Below are 21,899 nucleotides of genomic sequence, written 5' to 3' on the forward strand. Positions count from 1 at the left end.
TTAAATGATTCCTCCTTATACTCATTCATTTTGTATTAGAAAAACATCCACATAACCTAGAAGTCTCATCAAACATCATTATGAATGTAAACTAAGTGTGAAGAAGTAATACCATAAAACCTTCATCCTAGAAGTTTAAGTAGGCACTTTCCTTAGTAAAATATTACCCAAATTTATATCTGGAATTGTTAATTTTATACTTTCTATGATGTGGCAATTCACTACTGTGACCTCCTCTTACTCATTAGTGTTATTCAAGAGTCTTCTGAGAGGATGAAAACACGGTTACAGGTCTACACCGTCTAACAAGTACTGTGCCTTGAGCAATCACCGTAATCAACTACAGAGCTTCTAATTTACTGATTCAATAGGTCTGTGGTGGGGCTCCTTCATTTGGAATTCACAGTATCACCAGTAATATAACTGTATTGCAGAAAGGCTGAGAACCTGTGTCCTAGAGAACTGACAAACACAGACCTTGAGCTTGTGTGTGGAACCATCTCCCTGTCATGTCAGCAGCTGTGGTGACCACGCACTGGATGATGCTAAGAAAGTACTTTCACAAAGCCAAGCTGTGTAGAGACCTCCTTTAGGTATTGTATTGAAGAGAGACAGAAAATGGGGTCCCAGAGAGCCTTGGGTACCTCTATAAATGGGGAAAAACAAATTTCAGTTACATCAGTTCCTCCTAGTAGTCATGAAAGGAAGAAATAATCTATAGTGTCCAAGCCCCAGATCAAAGTGTCAGTTAAGTGTGAGAGGCCCACTCTCCTGAATAGGGAACCCATTAAGAGTGCCCAGTCCCCTTCCTGGAGGCCGGTTGTGGAAACCACAACACACAAGTGCCCAGGAAACACAGGTTGTTTCAGAAAACCCATATCAGCTACTTGTTCTGATCAAACTAGGACTTTATTACAAACATGAATTGAGTACCAAGATCAGAGACATGTAGAAAAATCAACAGCAGGAGAAATAAGGAACAAGGTAACAAACATACACCATCATGGAAGGGAACAGAAAGGGAAGGGGGCAGAAGAGAAGTTGAAAATACACAGGAATCCTTAAAAATGCCATTCCATAGAAGAACAAGAGACTGTGGAAGACAGGCAATCAAAAATAAATAAGAGTTTTTAGAAATGGAAAACATGGTTGCCAAACAAAATATTTACCTTCTCTCTATGAAATTTTAAAAAAATAAAAATAAATATTAGCAATCTGAAAGACAAAAAAGTCTATGCATTTTAGTTCAGATCCATTGGAGACCAAGATAGGAGACCCAAGACCTATCTAATAGGAATCTCAGAAAGAGAAAATGGAGACTATAAAAAGAAGAAATGAATAACTTGAAAAAAAAAAAAAAAAACAACATTTCTTTGTACCAGGGGAAAAACACACACTTTAAAGGGTTTGAATTCAATTTCAAGACAGACCCTTTAGATCTGAGTCCATACTTCCAAATAATAGAAGACCTGAAGGGACAGAAATCTTGAAGTCCAGATGAACACTGAGGTCAGAATAACCACTGATGAGGTACTGAAACTAAGTACACATCCAGGTACTCATCCGTGGTCTTCAGGGACTGATAACTGTTAAACCAAGAACACATTCCAGCAAAATGTCTCCACAGGATTGCCAGGAAGATAAACCCCTCAGTTCCACAATACTAGATTCAATTCCAGAAACTATCAAAACAACAGCATTGCAAATGAAATTTGTACGCAGTGACTCTGTGGAGCATTTCCAATGTTCTTTGCTATTTCCTTGATAAATAATTATGACGAAGCCTTGCTGGAATGTCACAGAAATATTTTTCTAATTCAAAATAATTCCAAGGTCAGCTAAAATGCTTGGGAGCTTCATTATTCAACACGCTCCACTTGATCTCTCCCACGCCACACGTGTATGTGCACTGACACATGTACACACACCTTATCTTCTGTTGAGCCTTAAGTAGATCAGAAGACTCAAGGGGGATTAGATTATTTAGAAAGGCAGAAAAAATATGAGGGCCTTAACCTTATTCTATAAAGAAGTAACTGTAAAACGTAATCCTATGAGGAAAATCTGAGAAAAGAAAGATTAGGGGCTGAATAACAATAGACCATCAGCCACAGGCACTGTCCTACTTGAAATCTTAGCAGGGAGGCGATTTTCATCTGTTCTGGAGCAGCATGCTCCCAGAGGTATATGTATATGGGATCTACAACCTCACATAAACCATTGCTTGCCTGATTGTCCTCTAATTAAAATCCTTTGATTTCTGTTGGTGCCAAGCAACCCTCAATGTAAAGCCACTTGGAAATTATCCCAACCTCATCACTGGTCCAATGACAGAAGTCCTTCATCCCCAGGAAATGGTCTTAAAGAATACTGCAACCTATCTGATTTTTTTGCCAGTTACAATTGCTATGAAATTTTCTGTTTTTTACTCTTCAACCCCAAATTGTCTTTTGGCATTTTTCAGGGTTGGTAGAATTTTGCCCTTAGGTTAGATATAGTGTGCTCTCTTAGGAGGAAATTCTGTGCTTATTTGAAAATAGCCATCCTATTCAAACACAGCACCCCCGCCACTAGCCTAAATTTCCCTTCCTTGGGGTAAATGTGCCTTCCTGCTCCCAATTCCAGTTTCTTCTACTGGGTCCTTCAAATTCCCTGGTTTATGTACCATTTACATTTTGGTTGTTCAGATTGCTAAATATTTTTAAAGTGTTGTGACTCTGAGCACAATATTCCAGGTGCAATTTGATAATGATAATGATGATGTTTATAATGATAAGAGCCACTACATATAAAAACATCAGTGTCAAGCATTGCACAAAAGCCTACGTCTTGTTTGTCTCATTATTTATAAAGATCATAAAATCTATGTCTTGTTTATCTCATTATTTATAAGGATCACAATTTTGTAAAAGATGATAAAACTGAGCTTGAAGAAGCTAAGGTACCTGTTTAGTTAACTTGAGGAAGCCACACTAACCCACTGCCTGCCATCTATCTATCTATCTATCTATCTATCTATCTATCTATCTATGACACTCTTCTTGTTTCTACATTTTCCAATATATTATAGTTATATTTACGAAAGTATTAGCTAGTAGAGTATTTAGTATATCTGGCTTCCAAGATTTAATGTTAAGCCTTTGTTATAGTATATTTGCAATGAATACCTCAAATGCTTAAATGTACACATCTATATTGATCTCTTCAAAAGGGTGATTTAAGATGAAATTGTTAGATAAAGAAAATACAGCCTTCATTCCATCAATAACCTATCAGCAAGTTGTTTTAAGATATCCAAACTGAGATTCTGTAAGGCAGCAGCAGGCATACTCCTACCCTCTGCTTTCCTACAGCATGGTGAATCTCTCTTAGGATGAGGGGTTGGTGCTTGTTTATTGTTACTCACAGGGACCCCTTCTTCAACAGTCATGGAAGCTTTACCTGATAAGCAGGTGGTGGCCTTCTTTGGCCAGTTGAAATATTGTTAAAACTACGAATGGATAATATTGACAAATGGACTGACATCCAAGTACAGATGTCACAGCAGTTTTAAATATACGTCTTTGGATGTTAAAGCTAGTTATTAATTCTATTTCCTCAGGCCAAAGCAAAAGATGTTAATTTGCATTTTACACTGTAGACGCAGGTGGGTGAATCATTCTAAGAGAAGGTAAATAGCATCACAGATGAAATAAACCTGGAATGTCACTACAAGGACTAGAATAAACTCCATAAAAGTCAAGAGAGGCAAAGCTGTACTAAGCATCCATCTTTAGCTGGATTTATTAGTTCTGAAAATTATTTTATTTTTGATACCAGGAATTGAACCCAGGGGCACTTAACCACTGAGCTACACCCTCAGCCCCCACTTTTCAAAAAAACGTTTCATTATGAGACAGGGTTTCCCTAAGTTGCTTAGGACCTCACCAAGTTGCTGAGGCTGGCCTTGAACTTCTGATCCTCCTGCCTCAGACTCCGGAATCTCAGACATTATAGGTATGTGTCACTATGACTGACTATAATGGGACCCTTTAAAAATATAATGAAAACTTCTATTATTATGTTAATTATTATTAATGGCTGAAGTTACTATTTATGAAGTGGCTGAAGTTACTATTTACCACATCCAATGTTCAAGAGTCTTCATCTCTAGTATTACATTTATTCTCATAAAACCTCATGTGGTAGATATAATTGTCCCCATTTTATCCATGAGGAAATTAAGGTCTGGTTAGGTAGGGTGACTTCTCCAATATCACTCAGATAATCAGTGACTTTAGAGGCCAGAAAGAACTAATGTATGATACTGTCAAAAAGGTCAGTGTGTAAGATAGTTTTTGTAAGATCTTAAAAGATGATATCTGGTTATCCATCTCAGCCCACACTTGGTAAATCCTGTGAAACTGCCTAATGAAGAGCAGAGTTCTGCACCTTATGATTCACTGTGGATCCCACAAAGGTTGAGACTGACTGGAAAACCAACAGAGTTGAGACAGCATTAAACTCATCCTCTAAGACATTGTGTCTACATTTTCTACTGAGCCTGAGATTGGATGAGATAAATGCACACCAAAAGAAGAGGGGAAAAAAAGAGAACACTTTGCATTTTTAATTACTTGAACTAGTTATCAAAGCATCCAGATGGGAGAATTCCATATTCCTTTCCAAACAAGGAGTTAACATGTCCCCAGTGAAGAACCTGAAACTGGTGTTGGAGACAGAATGAGGCTTCCTTGCTCTTCCAAGAGACTGAGCAGGTCATGATGAGACCAGATAGCTGATACTGGTATTAGAAAGCTGAGCTGGTGCAGAATTAATAGAGCCACCCCTGACTTTTCCCATTTTGAGGATATGTTTTCCCCCCCACTCCCATTTTTTACATTTTTTTTAAATTTACGGATGGAACATTCTAAGGAAATACAGTTCTTTTGAATGTTCTTGCTACTTAGTAATAAATTCCAGTACAGAAATAATAAATGGTCTCAAGTTTACCAATGCTTTGGAAATCCATTGCTGCCAAATACAATTTCAGACTGTTAGTATGAGTCAAAGATTTCTCTCTTTTTAAAACTATATAAAGTTCTAGTCACTCACACTGTCATAAGGTCAGCAAAACATTTTATACTGTGAATTTCCTTAGTATGTTCCATTAAAAAATGAGAAATTGTGAAATGGGGTATAGTCAGACTCCTCAAAATTGGAATAGTTAGAGGGCTGGCTCTGTTAAATTTGCAACAGCTCAGCTTTCTTATACCAATATCAGATACCTGGCCTCAACCTGACCTGCTCTGTCCCTTAGAAGAGATCTTTGGCTTGTACTAACAGCATCAGCAACCTTCAGACCATTTATTATTTCTGTACTGGAATTTATTACTAGCAAGAACATTCAAAAAACTGTATTTACATAGGCAAAGTGTTATCTGGTACTTTTAGAGTAACACCCTAGAAAAAAATAGGAAAATATTACAGTGTCCCTTTCCCAACCTGTCCTGACAGGTTCAGAGACAAATCTAGACAAGATATGTCCATGAATGTGTAAATGCCCATGCTACAAAGACAAAAAATGACGAGTAGCCTCTGATCATAGAGATGATAGGAACAAGTAGATGAAAGACAGCTTTAAGAGAGAAAAATAAATGGAAGCACCTTTCAATGAATTCTCCTATTTTGGCAGTTTGGTTCATGGCCTGTGTAGTGATAAATAGTATCAGGGCCCATTTAATTCTGCAGATCCCATTGATCCTATAGGACATCTCTGTCATTTTAAATTTAAGAACAGTAATGAAGCAAACATAGTCCATTCTGACCACCTAGAATCCCCAGCACTTTACTTCCAGACTTCTATAAATTCTCTTTCTTTAAGACCTTATAAAACTAAATACCCAGATAGCACTTTTGACTAATGCAATTTTATATTCGTGTATGTGTTTATTTAAATTATATCCATCTTCCTCATCATAGAGGGCAGAAAGTATCTATTGTTCTTTCCATTATGCTAATGAAAAACCAGCCTCTACCTCAGAGCAAGCCTGTCCAAGGAAGGGACATCACCTTTGTCCTTGGAAAAACCCACAGAGCACTCCTAGGCACATTGCCACCCTGCTAAGTTGTTTATCTACAAATAACAGGAGAGATCTGCTGTGCCAGGTGTCCCTGACTCAGTCAGGCTAGGTGGAGATCCATAGCAACCCCCTAGCAGCCACCAATCAGCATGAAACAGGGAAATACCTGGGATGCCAGATGACCCTCCCAGTAGTTTATGGTAGTTGATAACCTGTTGGGAAACCATGTAGTTCAGCACGTACACCCCTCTTGGCTTAAACCAATCAGTTCAAAGGAATACCCCTTTTGTACTGACCAATCACCCCTATCCAACTTGTTCCTGCCAGTGAATGTGCTAATCATGTTTTAGAGTTGTTATTTGATTTTCCCGCGATGTGTGATGATTTGCTCTGATGTATATGAAGTCCCTGCCCTCTCCAAAGAATGTATAAAAATGCTGCAAACCCTGGGCTCGGGGCCTCTCAGCATCACCAGTTGCTGTGTGTGCATGCGGAGGACCGAGCTAGCTCGCAATAAACACCTCTTTGCTGCTTACATCGATCTTGGGTCTCTGGTAGTCTTCGGGGATCCCGAATTCGAGCATAACAATTGTTAAGTCCCAATTTCCCTTTGGGAAAATTTCCTGATTTTCAGAATAAGAATAAGAGGGCTAAGAGTGGAAGTCTTTTAATCGGGTCCCTCAAAATCAGTGTCTTTACTAAGGTAAACCAGGTATTAATCGCAACAGCACAGATCTACTCTGCCATTAAGAAGCTGAGTGATCTTGGACAAATAACTTTAACTTTTTGAGTCTGTTACCCTAATTATAAAGACAGAAATATTGATATTTATTACATTTCTCAGAATAACTAATCTTAAATGAAATATATAAAGCTTAATGAATTATCATGGCAATTTTTAAATATCTCTGTAAAAATTAATAACATCACAAATTTTGGGGTGTTGTTCAGGTCCTTAGGCATCAGTTCTTTGAAACCGAAAGGCCAAGGTGTTGGGGAATGAGATTGATCAAATTATATTATGTGTATATATAAATATAGCATGATATATCTGTATAATTATAATCTACCAGTAACAATTATTTAAAAAACTCAAAAGGCCTCATTTACTTACCTGAGAGGAATATGGAAGACTATTTAAATAAGAGCAATAAAAATGCTTCCTCCATGGAGGGGTGTGACTATTTAAAATCTCAGTGTAAATTCCACCTCAAAACGTGCTCTTATCACAAACAATTCATGAGTGGTGGACGGCAAATTACCTTTTAAAGAAATAACCTTACATCCACAGTGTGAAATTGTCAGAGTTTGAATTCTTAGAAATATTGTACCATAAACTGAACCACATGTTAAGAAAAAGCAACATGCAGTAATGATGCTGTCTCACTGATATTTACATATAATAAATCTCTGAAATCCTATAGACCTATTTCTTAAAATAGTTTTGTATGGCAAAGATCTAACTGGAAAATAATGATTATTTGGAATGTTTGTAAGCAATCAGCTTTTACAAAATGCATGTAAATTTAATTATCCTCAGAACCTAGCTTTTGAATTCTTCCAAAATACCCACAATGTATCATAAATACTGCATTTCTGCTCAGAGCAGTGATCTGGAGTCCCATGGTCTGCCACAGCTAAAATTCCTCCCTAAGGATAAGAGTGTCTTCCCAGCAATCCAGCTACTGAGTACCTAGAAAACTGGATGTAAAATTGTCAGCTCCCAACTATTTAGTGGGAGAAGGAATGCAAGCATTCCAAAGAATTGACAAAGAAAAAGAGATTCAGAATGTTCTTCCACTTCAGATAACTTCCTGTGTGATGTTTGATATGAAGACAGGTTACCAATCAACATTTTAGCCCAACCAACAGGGTAGGTGACTGAATCAACATGGAGCTAAAACCACAGCCTACAAAAGCCACCATGCTTCAGAACAGTAAATACAATGAATACACACACACACACACAAGGACTTCAGCAAGAATATAAACATTGGACACCAAAAACAGAGTTTTAAAACTAGAACAAAACATTCCATTAATCCATAATTTAAGGACACCTTAACTAATCAATATGGAAGGTCACATCACTTAACAATTACAAAGAGACACAGAGAGGCAGACAGACCATTGGGAGATTTTATGAGACAGCGCCACCTGCACCTATTTTCTTAAGTCTATTGCAACCATTTGCACCAATTCCATACTTTAAATGTCTGGAATAGCCTTTGGTCTCCTTCCAGGATCCTATCAACTTCCTTTTATTCCCAGATTATTTCTTCCATTAAACCTCTCTTTTAAGGAAATAGAGACGGGAATAAAAGGGTGGCAGCATAATGGAGGAGAGATGTTGTTTGTCACCACCTCCTTCCACTAAATTTTTTGTGCTTAGCAGAACTTCTGCAGGATTTTGGTCTGCACACCCACCAGTATAAGGGCCCCTGCCCCCAGAGAAGCTTACAGCAGAGTTCCCTCTAGCTGGATTCTCAGAGACACTTACAGCTTTCAATTTCCAAGGTGCAGTTTTGTTCGTCCAGTGGGTACCGCCGCAGGTCCATCATGCAGGCAGCTGTGGTTGTGATTCTAGAAGAGAAAGAGCAATATGCATCATTAGCAGGGCCATGACCTGAGCTGGAAAGTTAAACCCAGGTGTCTCAGATAAATCTGGACTCTCTGGGTGACTGTGATTTAGCCTAAGCTCTAAAGAAAAGAAGTGATGCAACTTTTGATAAAACACTATACTTTATGAGGCTCATCATGATGATTAGAAAGTAGAGACTGGACTAAATCAGTATTTCCCTAAGAGTGGACCATTAACTACTCATGCAAAAATCACCTGACAGTGTTTGTGAGGCAGGCAGTTCCCATGTCTGGGTGCAATCCCCCGGATGTTCTATCAACCACACAGGTAAATGAGAGACAAGCAATACTCCTCTTCCTCCCAGGTTTCCTCCTTCCTTTCTCAAGACCCTAAAATCGCATTTTTCAACAACGTTACCTTCAATCTACCATTTTTCACCTTTCTTTCTATAGTAGAGTATTATGCAAGTGCTTTAAAACGTTTAAACTTTACATCTCCTGAAGAAAACTAAGAGTACAAACTAATGTTGAATTTGACCAACTTATGCTTATTGTGAGGAGCACGATGCTCTGTGCTGGGAAGAGGGAAAAAAGATGTAGTTCTGGCTTGGAAAAAATAGTGTATAGTTAGATTTTTTTAATTAAAAGAACCTTGAGTACAGTTTAAACCTGTAATCCAAGTAGAAGGAGTGTATGGAATTCCTTAGAACAGCATAGGATTGTCAACTAAAGATTAAAAATATTCGATTCACTTAGTATAAAGAATCATTGCCTCCTAAGGTTGATAAACTTTTCTATAAAGGTTTATATTTTGTTAATTTTTGTTTTCCTTTTTTATACATCTGAAGATCACTCTGATTCCTTCCTTTTCTTCAACACACCCTGTTGGCTACTCTGCTTCAATTCCTTACCATTTCCACTGCCTCCCCGCTGAGTAGGTGTCCCCCTGCCTCATCTCCACACAGGAGCATAAATTAGATTTTATACTCCTTGGCTTAAATTTTTCAGTGATTCTTCCAAGAAAACCCCAAGCCCTGGCTATGGCCCATTATGTTTTGGAATCTCTGTCCATGTCCTTCTTCCTGATCACCTAACACACTGTGTCCTCGCTCAGTGCTCAGTGTCCTTCAGCCATGCCACCTGTTCTTTCTGCCTAGAACAAGAGTCTTCTAGGCCTACACAGAGCCCTCTCTTCTGATCATTAATTTCAGAATCACCTTCCCCAAGAAGCCCGTCCCCAGCAGGCCACCAAAGTGGCTGCCATGACTAATGGTCCATTTCAGGTTTCTACTCATTTCCTTTAAGCAATTACCACAATCTGAAATTATCTCGATTATTCATTTTTCTTTGAACTATTTCTTCTAATAAAGTTTAAGCTGTATAAGGGCACATTCCACTCTATTCACAGCAAGGCACTCAATATACATCTGTTGAATAAATAAACATATGGATTTTTAATGACGTAAGCAGTTGGTTTTGCTCACTGTAAATCTTTGTATTTGAAGGATTATTTTATGGTGTAATTTATATTCTTTTTTAAATTCATAATGTGTCTTAGGTTATAAAGGTTCTTTTAATATTTTGAACAATAGATATAACTTAACCAATTTAAGCAACCCTACATAAATAATACTAGAGTTTATCAGATTGTCAGTTTGATTACTTTTGCTTTCATTGAGATTTACCAGATTTCTATATGCCATAAATCCTATTAAAACTAACATTCGAATCTCACTTTTTTTATCAAGGTTGAAACATTATAATTCATTTTAACTAAGTGATACTTATATGAATTTCTCACTGGTCCACTGATTGTTTTGTTCATTTGTGTTTTTAGATGAAGATACAATCTGAATTGCTGCTAAAAGACACATGAATATGCGGAATGGAAGGTTTCAAGGGACAAGAGATTAGATACATGATAGGCATACCAAACACCAGTATTACCCTTGTAAAATAGCAGAATTAATTCCTACCTGCAGAAATGGAGAAAATTAAATTCATTGAATAAAATGAATCCAGAAGACATGAACAGACATGAACGGTAGAAAGGCATACACATAATCAAGAAGGCGACAGGTACAGAAGGACAAACTGCAAGTGAGGTGAAATCGCAGTGTTGCTATAGGTGGTGGGTCAGTCTTTGTGATAATGCACATTCATGGCAATCGCCATCTCTGAACCATTGCCATGGACACCAGGAAAATAAAATAGCTAAGGCTATCACAGGAGCAAGTCCTCTTCATATCTTAAAAATAAGTAGAAGAAAGTGTTTTCTCACCACATTCATACTTATGTCTGTTTTACTATTTTTTAATTGCACAATACATTATACAGCTAACAGACATTAAAATATTTTCTATTAACTATTCACAAAGCATTGGTAAGTGTCTCCTATTGGACAAAAGTAGGAAATTTGGAGCTAAAATCAACCATTTGGAATCTTGATCTGTAGTTACTGACACTTGGTTGCCCTGTTTTGCAAATAAAAACCTGCCATCCTAATTTGTTGTAGGATGGCAAAAGTAGGAAGAGATTTGTAACTCATAAAATGTTCTGCACCTTCTGCTGTAGTTATTACTACCTGCTAATGAGTAGATACCATGATAAGATATTTTACCACAATTTATTGTCTAGGCACAAGTTTATGCAAACGAAGAAGTGTAGAATATAAAAACTTATAAATAAACCGTATATATGTACATATATATGGGTGTAAATAACTTCCCAGAACATAAATATGCAAAATGAATAATTACTTTACATGTATGTATATGGAACTCTGTCAGACAGACTATATAGATGCATAACAAACCTGCATCTTTTTCAAGTGTTTTCTGAGATCAGGAACCACAAACAATTTTGTCATGTTTGCATTTTAAGTACACATTCCTGGTACAGGTCACCAATTTAAGATGATGATGATGATGATGATGATGATGATGATTATAATACCCATAATAATGAATTAAAAAGAAAAAAATCTATGATTATAAGCATTCTCAAACTAAGAATTTCTAGGCAATTCTCCTTAAGTGCCTAATTTATGTAAAAATTCTCAAGTAAATATGAGAGTCAAGTCATTGTTACTGAAGAAGTTATCATGGAAGGAATCTTATTCAGAAAAGCCTATCAATGAGCATCTGAATCTGTTCTTTGGGACTTTTTGATTTAAAACAGGACAGAGACTCTACAGGAATAAGTCAATGCAATAAACACAGTTAATGGGCTTTTCCTGAACATGCCTCTGTGGATCCTGATAAACTTCAATAATGGCTTTAAGTATCTCAATGCCCCTACACTAGCAGGAGACTATGAAATGAGGCTAGAAGACTTTTATGCAGGTATCCTGATTAGGTTTTAAGAAAAAAAAATTATATATATATATATATATATATATATATATATATATATATATATGGAGATAGCTCTGCCTTCAAGCAAAGGAAACAGTAAACTATGCTCTGGAATGTGCCTTGTTTACCTCTGGCAAACCATCTATAGTCAAAGCTGGAAATGTCTTCTGTGGGGATGAACTATACCACATGATAAAAGCTGTGCCTGAAACTGTCAATATTCTGCTTGGGCAAAGAGGTCTTTGGATAAATTTTTTACTACTTAGCTATTGGCTGCTGTCACCCCAAAATGACTTTTGTCATAAAATACTAATGTACAGCAAGAAAACTAAGTACACCACATAGCCCAAGGAGTCACTAAAGGCATGTATAAAACCAAGAAATACAACAGCTCAGCCAGCATTTTGTACCAAAGCCATAACAGAAATTTTATAGTGTTATGACCAGAGAATTAACAATGCTACCATATCATTCCAAGTGGGATATTATATTGTGAATTCCAGTTTGGATAAGACCAAAGGCAACTGTTAAGTAATAACTGATGGTTTTGTCACTCAGTCAATATGAAAAGCCATAGAATTATAATTAGTGTAACATCACTTAGGCCTTTCTGCAGATTCTTTAGGATTCAGAGTCACACAAGTATCTGAGCATGTGAAAACCTGGTTAGAATTTCAACCAGAGCTTATAAGGAGTAAATAAAGTGACTTTGTACTTATGCTTTGGTTGATTCTTTCATACAGGTGACAATCCAATTCCATAAGAATTTATTGAACATCTTCATGTTAAAATAAAATCACATGACTTATTCACAACTTTATTTGAAACATACTGTCCTGATACACAGTATGCTTTTGCTTTGCTAAAATACACATTTACTTAAAAGCACAACATATTTTAATTATGAAGGATAAAAGGATCGTCTGGCACTGGGATGCATCATTATCACAGAAATATCAACATGTTAAAAGTTCAGTTATCAAAAAGATATCAATATGTATTTTTGCAAGCTTTAAAGCAAAAAAAAAAAATCTAAGTTCAGAATTTCAGATAGGCAAATAAAAGGTCCAAATACTGAATTTAAACATTAGTGTATGAACCCAAATTTCGAAAAGTTCTCATCTGATTCTCTTCCCTCAAAGGTCCTTTAAACACTTCTGTTGTCCTATTCTAAAAGAAGACATTATTCTGTGTCTTGCAACCATTTGGGTTGGGAAACTAATCTCTCCCTTCTAACTCTCATTACTGTTGTGTTTTATGGGATAAATAGGTAGAACATTGTTATGGGAGGTAGGTAGCTTCGGCTTTGGCTCTCTCACTTGTGACAAACATACCTAATATTAATTGATGACTTACTAATAAGTTCAAAACACCATTCTGTGTTACCGAAATGTATTTCCTCAATTAAGTCCGATTGCTATTCTCATTTTATAGATGAGAAAATTGAGACAACAGAAAGTGGTTTTCCCCAAGAATCCCATGGTGAGTGGGAGAGGCAGGATGTGAATCCAGGAAGCTTTGCAGAGTCCATGTATTTAATAGTATGCTTTAACTAACTAGCTAGATGACCTTGATAAAGTAATTCAGCCTCTCTGGAAGATTGGTCAATTTCTTATAGCCCAAACAAGCTTAGAAATTCTATAATCCTATGAAAACACATCATGTTCTGTGACCTTGTATATTTTGTAATTTTGTTTTACCCACACATCCAAATGCAGGATTTCACAGCTGTTCATTCTGTTTTAGTCAATTATGTAGATTAGCCCACCCCAGCCGAGCAAAAATACAGGCCTCCCCAAGGAGTTCTATTTAATATTCTTCCGATTGAAGGTCTCCCTCACCATTTTTTTTTCTTTTTTGCCATTTTGTCCTCTTCATTTACCTTCACAGGGGCCTTGAGCTTAAATTAAACTCTCCAAGACTCATGCATAATTGTTTCTAAAAGCTCTTTATAAGTCCTCACATAGAGTCACATGCACTACTACACTCAACTTTGTAATCACCAAAAAAAGTAAGATTGCTAGCAATCATGTTCCCATTTGATAAATCATGCATTTCAGATTAGAGCTATTTGTACTCTTCCACAGCTGTCTGGCCTTCTGTGACTCTTTGATTTTCTGGAATCTTATCCTCTGCAAAGATACTGTGACCATTAAAGGGCTGCCTAGGTGTCTGTCACAAATGCGGGCACTGTTATGAAAGATACTTCCTTAAATAGCAAGTCCATGAGATCCAAAAAGTAGCCTCTGATGAAATCTCATTTTGTGAATAAATAAATCCTACTTAATCAAAAATATTAGTAGATAAATACATTTCAACCCAAGTATTATTCTTCTGTTGTCAATCTCTTGTTTATCCCTCTCCCAAACTGCATTATTGGTTGTCTCATCTACAAATTGCATGCTCACATCAGTAGTGGGACTATCCCCACTTCTTCCTAAACTATGCCTAAAAGGAAGTATAAGGCTCTGAGAAAATGCAATTGTTCTATTTTTTGACTCATCATCTAACAACTGAAATCTGACTTTGTATCACATTAAGAGATTGAACTGAATGAGAATCACCTTACAGAGTAGGAATACAGGTAAAAAAAACCTGGGACTCTGATTATTTCAGTAGTTTTTCTTTTTCACAATTTAAAACAATGTTTCAATATGCTGGGTACATTTTTAATTCCATTCATTAAAACATAATTATTATATTTTGTTTTGATGCATGACACATCAGAGACATAATATTTCAGAACATAAGACATTAGTTTTATACCAGTCTTTTTTTTTTTTACAATTTTTTTTTTAAAGTGGCCAATGGATGCCAATTCACAGCTAGTTCGTGAGGGATTAAGTTCCAATCTCAGCAGGGTCTCTTTTCTCTTCTTCCAAATATCATTTTAAAATGTAAACTGTACATGATGGATTGGTACTTTGCCCTGCCAGCCCCACCCTCTACCCCTAGCCACAATTTTTGTACCACTAAACACTGGACTCTTTGTATCTCCAAATCTGGGTCCCTGGCTCTCTGGCTTCAGGGTAGATTTGGCCACTGGGAACAGAGCAGGAGTTTAAGGAAAATGAAATCAAGGGAACTGCTGCTCATCCTCCCTTCCTGTGGAACCCATTAGGGTTCCCTTGTCCAATCCTGCTCTTACCCTCTAAGACTGGAAGACCAGAGAGCTGATGACAACCTGTCCGGAGGGGGAGGGTGCTGTTTGTCTATTTGTAAATCACTCTTTTATTGCACACTCCTCAAATTATTCCATTTTCAGTGTGCCATCTGTTTCCTGTTGGGTTTCTGGCTGATAGAATACATTATAGAAATGTATTTTAAAATCTGAGGTTCTTACCAGTTAGACTGTCAAAAAAAAAAAAATTAGAACCATTCAGGTCCAAGGTCCTTTCTCTTGGGAAATGGGGAGAAGGAAAGGGACATTCTCTCTACCCTAAATGAACTATCTCCTTCCTATTATTCTGGTCTCAGTTCATCATGGTCCACCTAAGAAGTCTCCCCACTTGCTCTAGCTAAAGTAGCCTTCCCTGCCCTCCACTGGTCATCCCTCATCCTTTTTATTTCCTTCAGAATACCTATCAATACCTAAAATGACCCTGTGCATGTATTTGTTAATTGTTATTTTCCATCTTCCCTAGTAGACTCATGTCTGTCCAAGGCAGAGTTCCCCATAGCAGAATCTGAAGAATGTTGATTAAGGTTCATCATTTGGGAAAAGAAAGGGAATGAGGGGCTGGTCCTCACCCATCCTAGCATGGAAGTTCTGGCAAGAGTATTGCCATTGGAGTGAAAGCCTAGGATTACAGTGGCCTTTAAACAACCTCCCTTCCCAACACCTCATGCAATCTTCCAGGTGGCAGAGGAAAACTATGTCTGACCAATCCCTCTGTGTCTTTCTCTCTCTGACCATCTCTATAGAACACTTAACTGAATTCAGTGGATGACATATTCTGTGGTCAGGCTCTAACATGCCCTCACAAAGTTCCCCTGCAGTACCAGGTTGCAACTATTATAACCTTAACCCCTGAAGTAAAATAGGTTTTACTGTTGTTACTGCTGCTGTTATTTTTTTAAACATGAAAAATAAATGACTTAGAGCTGTCTGCTGTCACATACCCACAACTCAGGATATGTTTTTTACTTCAACAAAATCCATAAGCAGCATAGTCTCAAGGCTTGCTGCCACTCTAATCTTTAAAGGTAAAAATTTCCATTTAAATGGTATTTTATTTTATTTTTTTATTATTTAGAAATGAGGTAGTTTACATAAAATAGGTAGTAAATACGTGGGGAAATGCTTAACAGCATTAGAAACCACTAATTTGTTTTAGAAATACACATTAAACCTTGACAATTGGTGTTTATATAATCAGCACAAAATTAAAGAAAGTATAGGATCAGGTACTAGGTATTCTGCAGAGAAATTGATCCTTTTGTGCACGCTGCTGGGGGGAGTGTAAATTGGCACAAACTTTGTGGAGGGTAATTTGACAACATTAAGAAAAACCCACAGAATGTACAATCCTTTGATAATGAAATTCCACTTTAAGAGATTCGTGTGAAAACAAAATAATATAAATCTATATTACAAGGACTGTTTCGGTCAGCTTTCCAAGGCTCTGACAAAATACATAGTGTGCAGTTAGGTTACTAAAAGTATACTAAAAGAAGCAAAGAAAATAGGATTGATTTTTGTTTTCTAATGTTTTTTGTAGTTTCCCTGTTTCTGCAATGAATGTGTACTGTTTGTCTCTGAGGAACGTTATAAAGACCATTTTCCCTGTCTGCTTCAATTTCTACCATGGCTGCTCATTGCTGCTAACTTATTTTATTTGCATAGCATTTATCCTCTGTAAAGGCTGGAAATGTTGGTCAGCATAACTGAGTCAAAGGGAGCCACTTCAATAAATTGCATGTGTCATTAAAATATCAGTAGACATATCATCACTTAATTATGGGTTCTCAAAGTAGAAGAGATGATTAAATGATTTCTATCCAAATATCTTTCTGAAGACTGAATTCCTTCCATAAGATCTCTACAATTATTGTTCTAATGAATCTATCCAGTGACTTGGAACTCACTCTCTCTGAAAGGAACCTAGTCCATCTTTGGAAAGCTATGATTATCTGATAATTTTTTCTATATTTAACAGCAGTTTCAATTTCTTTAATTGTAAATTGTTTATTCATGTACTTTGTAGGGTTCCCCCCCCCGACTTTGTCCAGAGAATGTTTTGTTTCCACTACAATGTTTTGTAGTCCACTAGAGTTTTTGGTATTTTGTTTTCATTAAAGCTATTATTGACATTTTTGTTCCTACCCTGCTTTTATATCTGAAAAATCCTCTGTCTTAAGATAAAATATCTCACTAATTTGTTTTATGGTTTCATATTTTATACCGAATCCTTCAGTCCATCAGGAGTTGAAGTTGACATATTGTGTGTACTGGGGACGCAGGGTGGACTTCTCATGGAATCAGAAGGGTACCATCTTTCTCTCAGCAAACTGTCGATTTTTTAATAAGGTAATCAGTAGGGAATTTGATAAATTCTCATAATTACTGATAAGAATACAATTTGGACTATCTTTTATACAGGGTAACCTGGATTTCAGGAACCTTTTACGTCATGGCCCTGCAGGGTTATATCTGGTAATTTTTAAAGGGAATTTAATTTAAAGGGCAAAATGTAGCACGTTGGTGTTCTCCACTGCCAGACTTGTAATGGGAGTAGTGGGCATGTGTCTGGCGGTCTGATACAAAACCATCCAGCACACAGGCGTGAGGGTCAAGACCATTTGAAAGAAGCCTGAGCAGTGAGCATCCCTGAGCTCTGGTCTTGATTTCGTCTCTTGCTGTGAGACTTTGAAGCAGCATATATACAGGAGGAGTCAATATGACAGAGGTCCTATGGAACACTGGAGAATCACTTACCAAGGATTCTTAAGAAGCCTGGCCAAAAGAATTGGACCAAAAAGCAAAGAGAAGGCTTTTCTTCTGAATTAGGGGAATCACTTCATTTCCCAGAAACTTTGACTCATTTAAATGTGTGTGGTGGTGGGGTAGGGGTGGGGAGGGCAGGCGGGTCTCCGCAACCACAAACTGAAATACAGAGAGCTCCTGAAACTTAGAAAGACTAAATCAGACAAACCAAAAAATTAGCCGTCAGGAAACAAACAAACAAACAAATACGTACTTTACTGACATTCCTTCAAAAATGCATCTGTAATGCAGGGTTGTTGAAAAACACAAAGAAAAAAAAAAGAAAATAGCTTTGTACCCAAATGATGATGGCACATTCAGTTAGAGGATAAGCCGCCTAAATAATGAATAAAGGCAGAATGAAATGAATCATAATACAAAGAAACTCGGACTCATCGTGAAGAAGGATTTCAAAGAAACAGAAAAGGTTCACAAAAACAAAAGAATAAAAATAGGTTAAAAGAGATACACAATTTATGATAAATGTCACTGAAATATTACTAGAGAACATCAGCAAAAAGACAGGGGTGAAAATAATCACGCCTGATCCCCGGAAGAAAAAGGAAAATTGATAATAGATATCAGGAGATAAAAGACATAGGACACTGTTTTCATATAGACAATCTCCTTTCATCCAGGCTGGGAGATGGGAAACTGAGAAGATGGACATGATGTTCAAAAACAGCTACCTTGAGGAGCTTTTCCAAATCCCCCAGCTTAGTCTCTGTCTTTTCTGTCTCTGTTTTTTTCTCTCAAGAAAAGGAATGAAAAGAAGAAGGCAGAAGGACTCCATGGTGCAGTAAAACACTACTGGGTATTAAAACCTAAGAATTCATTGTTTTACACATGGCCATATGAGCTCTGTTTTTCCAACTGGAAAAGCAAATGAAGACCAATAGGTATAATAACAGCCCCCATTATTATGGAGGGCCCCAGGGAGGAATGATGAGCTGTTTCCATTTTCTGCTGTGGACCAAGCAGGAAGTCATGGTCATAAGTCTAACATGAAGGACTTGGCAATTCAGTTTAAATAGAAAGATGACTTAGCTGATAGTGAGAGCTGTAAAACTAAGAAAATGGCTCTCCAGGGTAGGTGGCAGACTTCCCTTTCTGGAGTTGATGTGTCTAGATCAGGTTCCTCTGTCAAGGTGATGTAGTGGGGGCCACTCCTGCCAGGAGGGTGGTTTCTGAGATGGCTTGCACTTTCTGGTTCATGAAAACAGGAGCAAATGCTGAAATCTTCTGTAGCTTCAGCACACATTCTCTAATTTGACTTTTAATGGATTTGAGCTTAATAAAACAGACGATAACTTCAGAGGTTGCTAAATGTAATTACACATCTAAAGAGCTGCAATGAAGTTTATAAACATTAAAGTATTTCAACACATGCTTAGAGATGACAAGGGCAAGGTAAAGACACGTCTCTGTCAGGTAATTATTAACAAAATGGCTTAGGAGTAGTCTCCAAAGCACTGGACGCAACATTACCTGTTGGTTGTAATTTTCATGCTCAAGTGTCCCATTAGTTAAGGCATCTGTGGTGGTGTTACACCACAATGTTGCTAATGAGCAATTATTTCTAGAGTAATTATTTTTAAGTGATTAAGATGTATTGTACCACTGTGACACAACTGATTTTACATTTGTTTCCTCAATAGTGTCCTTGTCTTTCCCATACAACCCAACCCAAAGCTTATCAGGCTTTCTTTACCTGAGAGGAAAAAATGATAATCTCACAATGAGCAAATATTTGTCATTCCTCAGGAAAATACAAGGCAACAAGCTAATGGTTATTATTTATTTATTTACATTTCATTGTGGGTGTATATACATACATAGTGTATGTGTATAAATATATATACTATGTATATATGTACAAATAGATACATGTGTGCATATATAGTATTTATATATGTGCATATATAGTATTTATATATGTGTGTTTAGATATATGTATATATGTATGTACACATGTTTAGAACAGGATGTAATGAAATACAGCGAAGCAAACCGACATACTATCAGTGCATGTGTGACAACAGAAGCCAGATTCCACTAATCAGCAGGAATCCCTGGTGGAATACAGTCACATACCACAGTCATCATGTTGTACCCTGAACATCTGGACTTGTTCATCCTGCACACCTCCCAACTTTGTACCCTTTGACTTAAAGCTCCCCATTTCCTCCCCACCCCCATTTCTGATAATCACTGTTTTATTCTCTGTTACTAGGGAATTAAAAATGAGTATACGTATTAAAATTGGGGTGTATATATTTACCATCTAAAATTTCCAAGTGTTCAAATTTTTTAATTTGGATAATGAAAGTTAGAAAAGCATTAAGTTCCAGTGTTGTGTTATAGCTGAATGACAGGAATGTGAATCTACTTTTAGAGAGCAGGACACTTGCTAGGTAGCCCTGTCATAGGCATTTTATTAAGCTATTAAGATGCAGGGCTTGACTACAATAACCTTACAAGCAAAGCCCAGATACAAGATAAACTGATCAGGAAGATAACAGCTGCTCTAATTTGTTTCTTGAATGTTCCTTGAAGGCCCATGTGTTGAAGGGTTGATCAGCAGACTACAACCCTACTGGGAGGTGTGGGACCTTTAGGAAGGAAGTTAGATCATTGCAGATGTGCCCTTTAAGGAGATATAAGAACCTGAGGTCCTCCTGCTCTCTTTCTCCCTATCTTACTGGTCATCATGAGATGAGATGATTGGGTCCCCTTGGCTTCATAGTTCCTTCCATAATGTACTATGCTACCTCAGGCTTAAAGCATCAGGGCCAAAGACCATGAACTGACACTTCTGAAACTAAGAGCCAAAATAAACCTTTATTCTTTATATATTGTTCATCTCAGATATTTTGTCACAGTGACAGAAAGCTGATGACAACAGCATTGTAACCCTGGATATCTTATTTAACCTCTTTGAGCCTCAATAATAACAGCAGCACAGGAACAATAACAAGATATACCAGTGAGTATGTATGTAAGGACTAAAACAACATCATAATACTTTGGCATGGACAATGTTTAGCCATGAATGAAACTAATCATGCTTATGTTGATTTATATTTATTACTATTAGGTATCACATCTTAAGTACCAATAATTTGTATATAAGATTTCTAGTCAAGAGGGCAATTACTGAAGCAGTCACTGCACAGGAAGTGAACTATACACTACAGGGTGGATAAGAGTTTGCTAGACAGAGGGTGTAGCTAGGAGGGTTATTCAGGCAGCATGAAGCAGTACGAGAGAACTGGATCAGAGACGGAACAAATTGGTATAATGAAAGGAGTAACTTGAGCGGTAATCAAATTTGGCAAAATTGGAATGGGTGAAAGGTGGATGATGGCAGACAGTGGTTGACTATACATTCCAGACAACCTAGTTTATGCATTATCTGTTGAAATTTGCACAGCATGATTATAACACAGAACAAAGAATGCTACCATTGTAAAGTAGTCTAATCGAAAAGTCAGAAAGTCAAGCACCTATAGGATCAAATGTATGGCCTCTACAGAATGAGGATTAGCCTTAACATAAGACAGCAGGGAAGGGTGGGGACTGTGGTGCACTAAAGAAAACACATTCTATCTAAACAAGTGCTGTGTGAGTGTGTCCTTCAAGGGCTCATGTGTTGAAGTTTAATCCCCATTACCTGGTAGTAAGAGCCTGGGAACTGAATTCAACTCCTGGTCTTTGGAGATGGGGTTTTTCAGAGGTGATTAGAATTAGATAACATCATCAGGATGGAGCGCCTCCCCCACCGCCCATGATTGAATATAGGTGGCTTTTAAAGATTAAAATTAAACAAAAAGAAGACCACCAACCTTAGACCAGAGCCAATGAGACAAAATGAAACTCTTTTATTAACTACCCAGTCTGTAGTATCAGAAAACA

At 37.2% G+C, this 21,899-nt stretch overlaps 1 protein-coding gene across 2 annotated transcripts in view; it reads right to left on the minus strand.

The window, feature by feature from the left end:
* The window catches only part of Gabrb2 (gamma-aminobutyric acid type A receptor subunit beta2), a 232,899-nt gene that overhangs the window by 105,810 nt on the left and 105,190 nt on the right, over positions 1 to 21,899 (minus strand). For both annotated transcript variants that reach the window (XM_046426269.2, XM_046426267.2), the window contains exon 6: positions 8,563 to 8,645. In XM_046426269.2, the coding sequence (XP_046282225.1) occupies positions 8,563 to 8,645 (83 nt within the window). The remainder of the gene's footprint in view (positions 1 to 8,562; positions 8,646 to 21,899) is intronic.

Source organism: Marmota monax, unplaced genomic scaffold (assembly GCF_021218885.2).
Source record: "Marmota monax isolate L192 unplaced genomic scaffold, Marmota_monax_Labrador192_F-V1.1 WCK01_AAM20220418_F8-fsc00246, whole genome shotgun sequence".
Classification (NCBI taxonomy): domain Eukaryota; kingdom Metazoa; phylum Chordata; class Mammalia; order Rodentia; family Sciuridae; genus Marmota; species Marmota monax.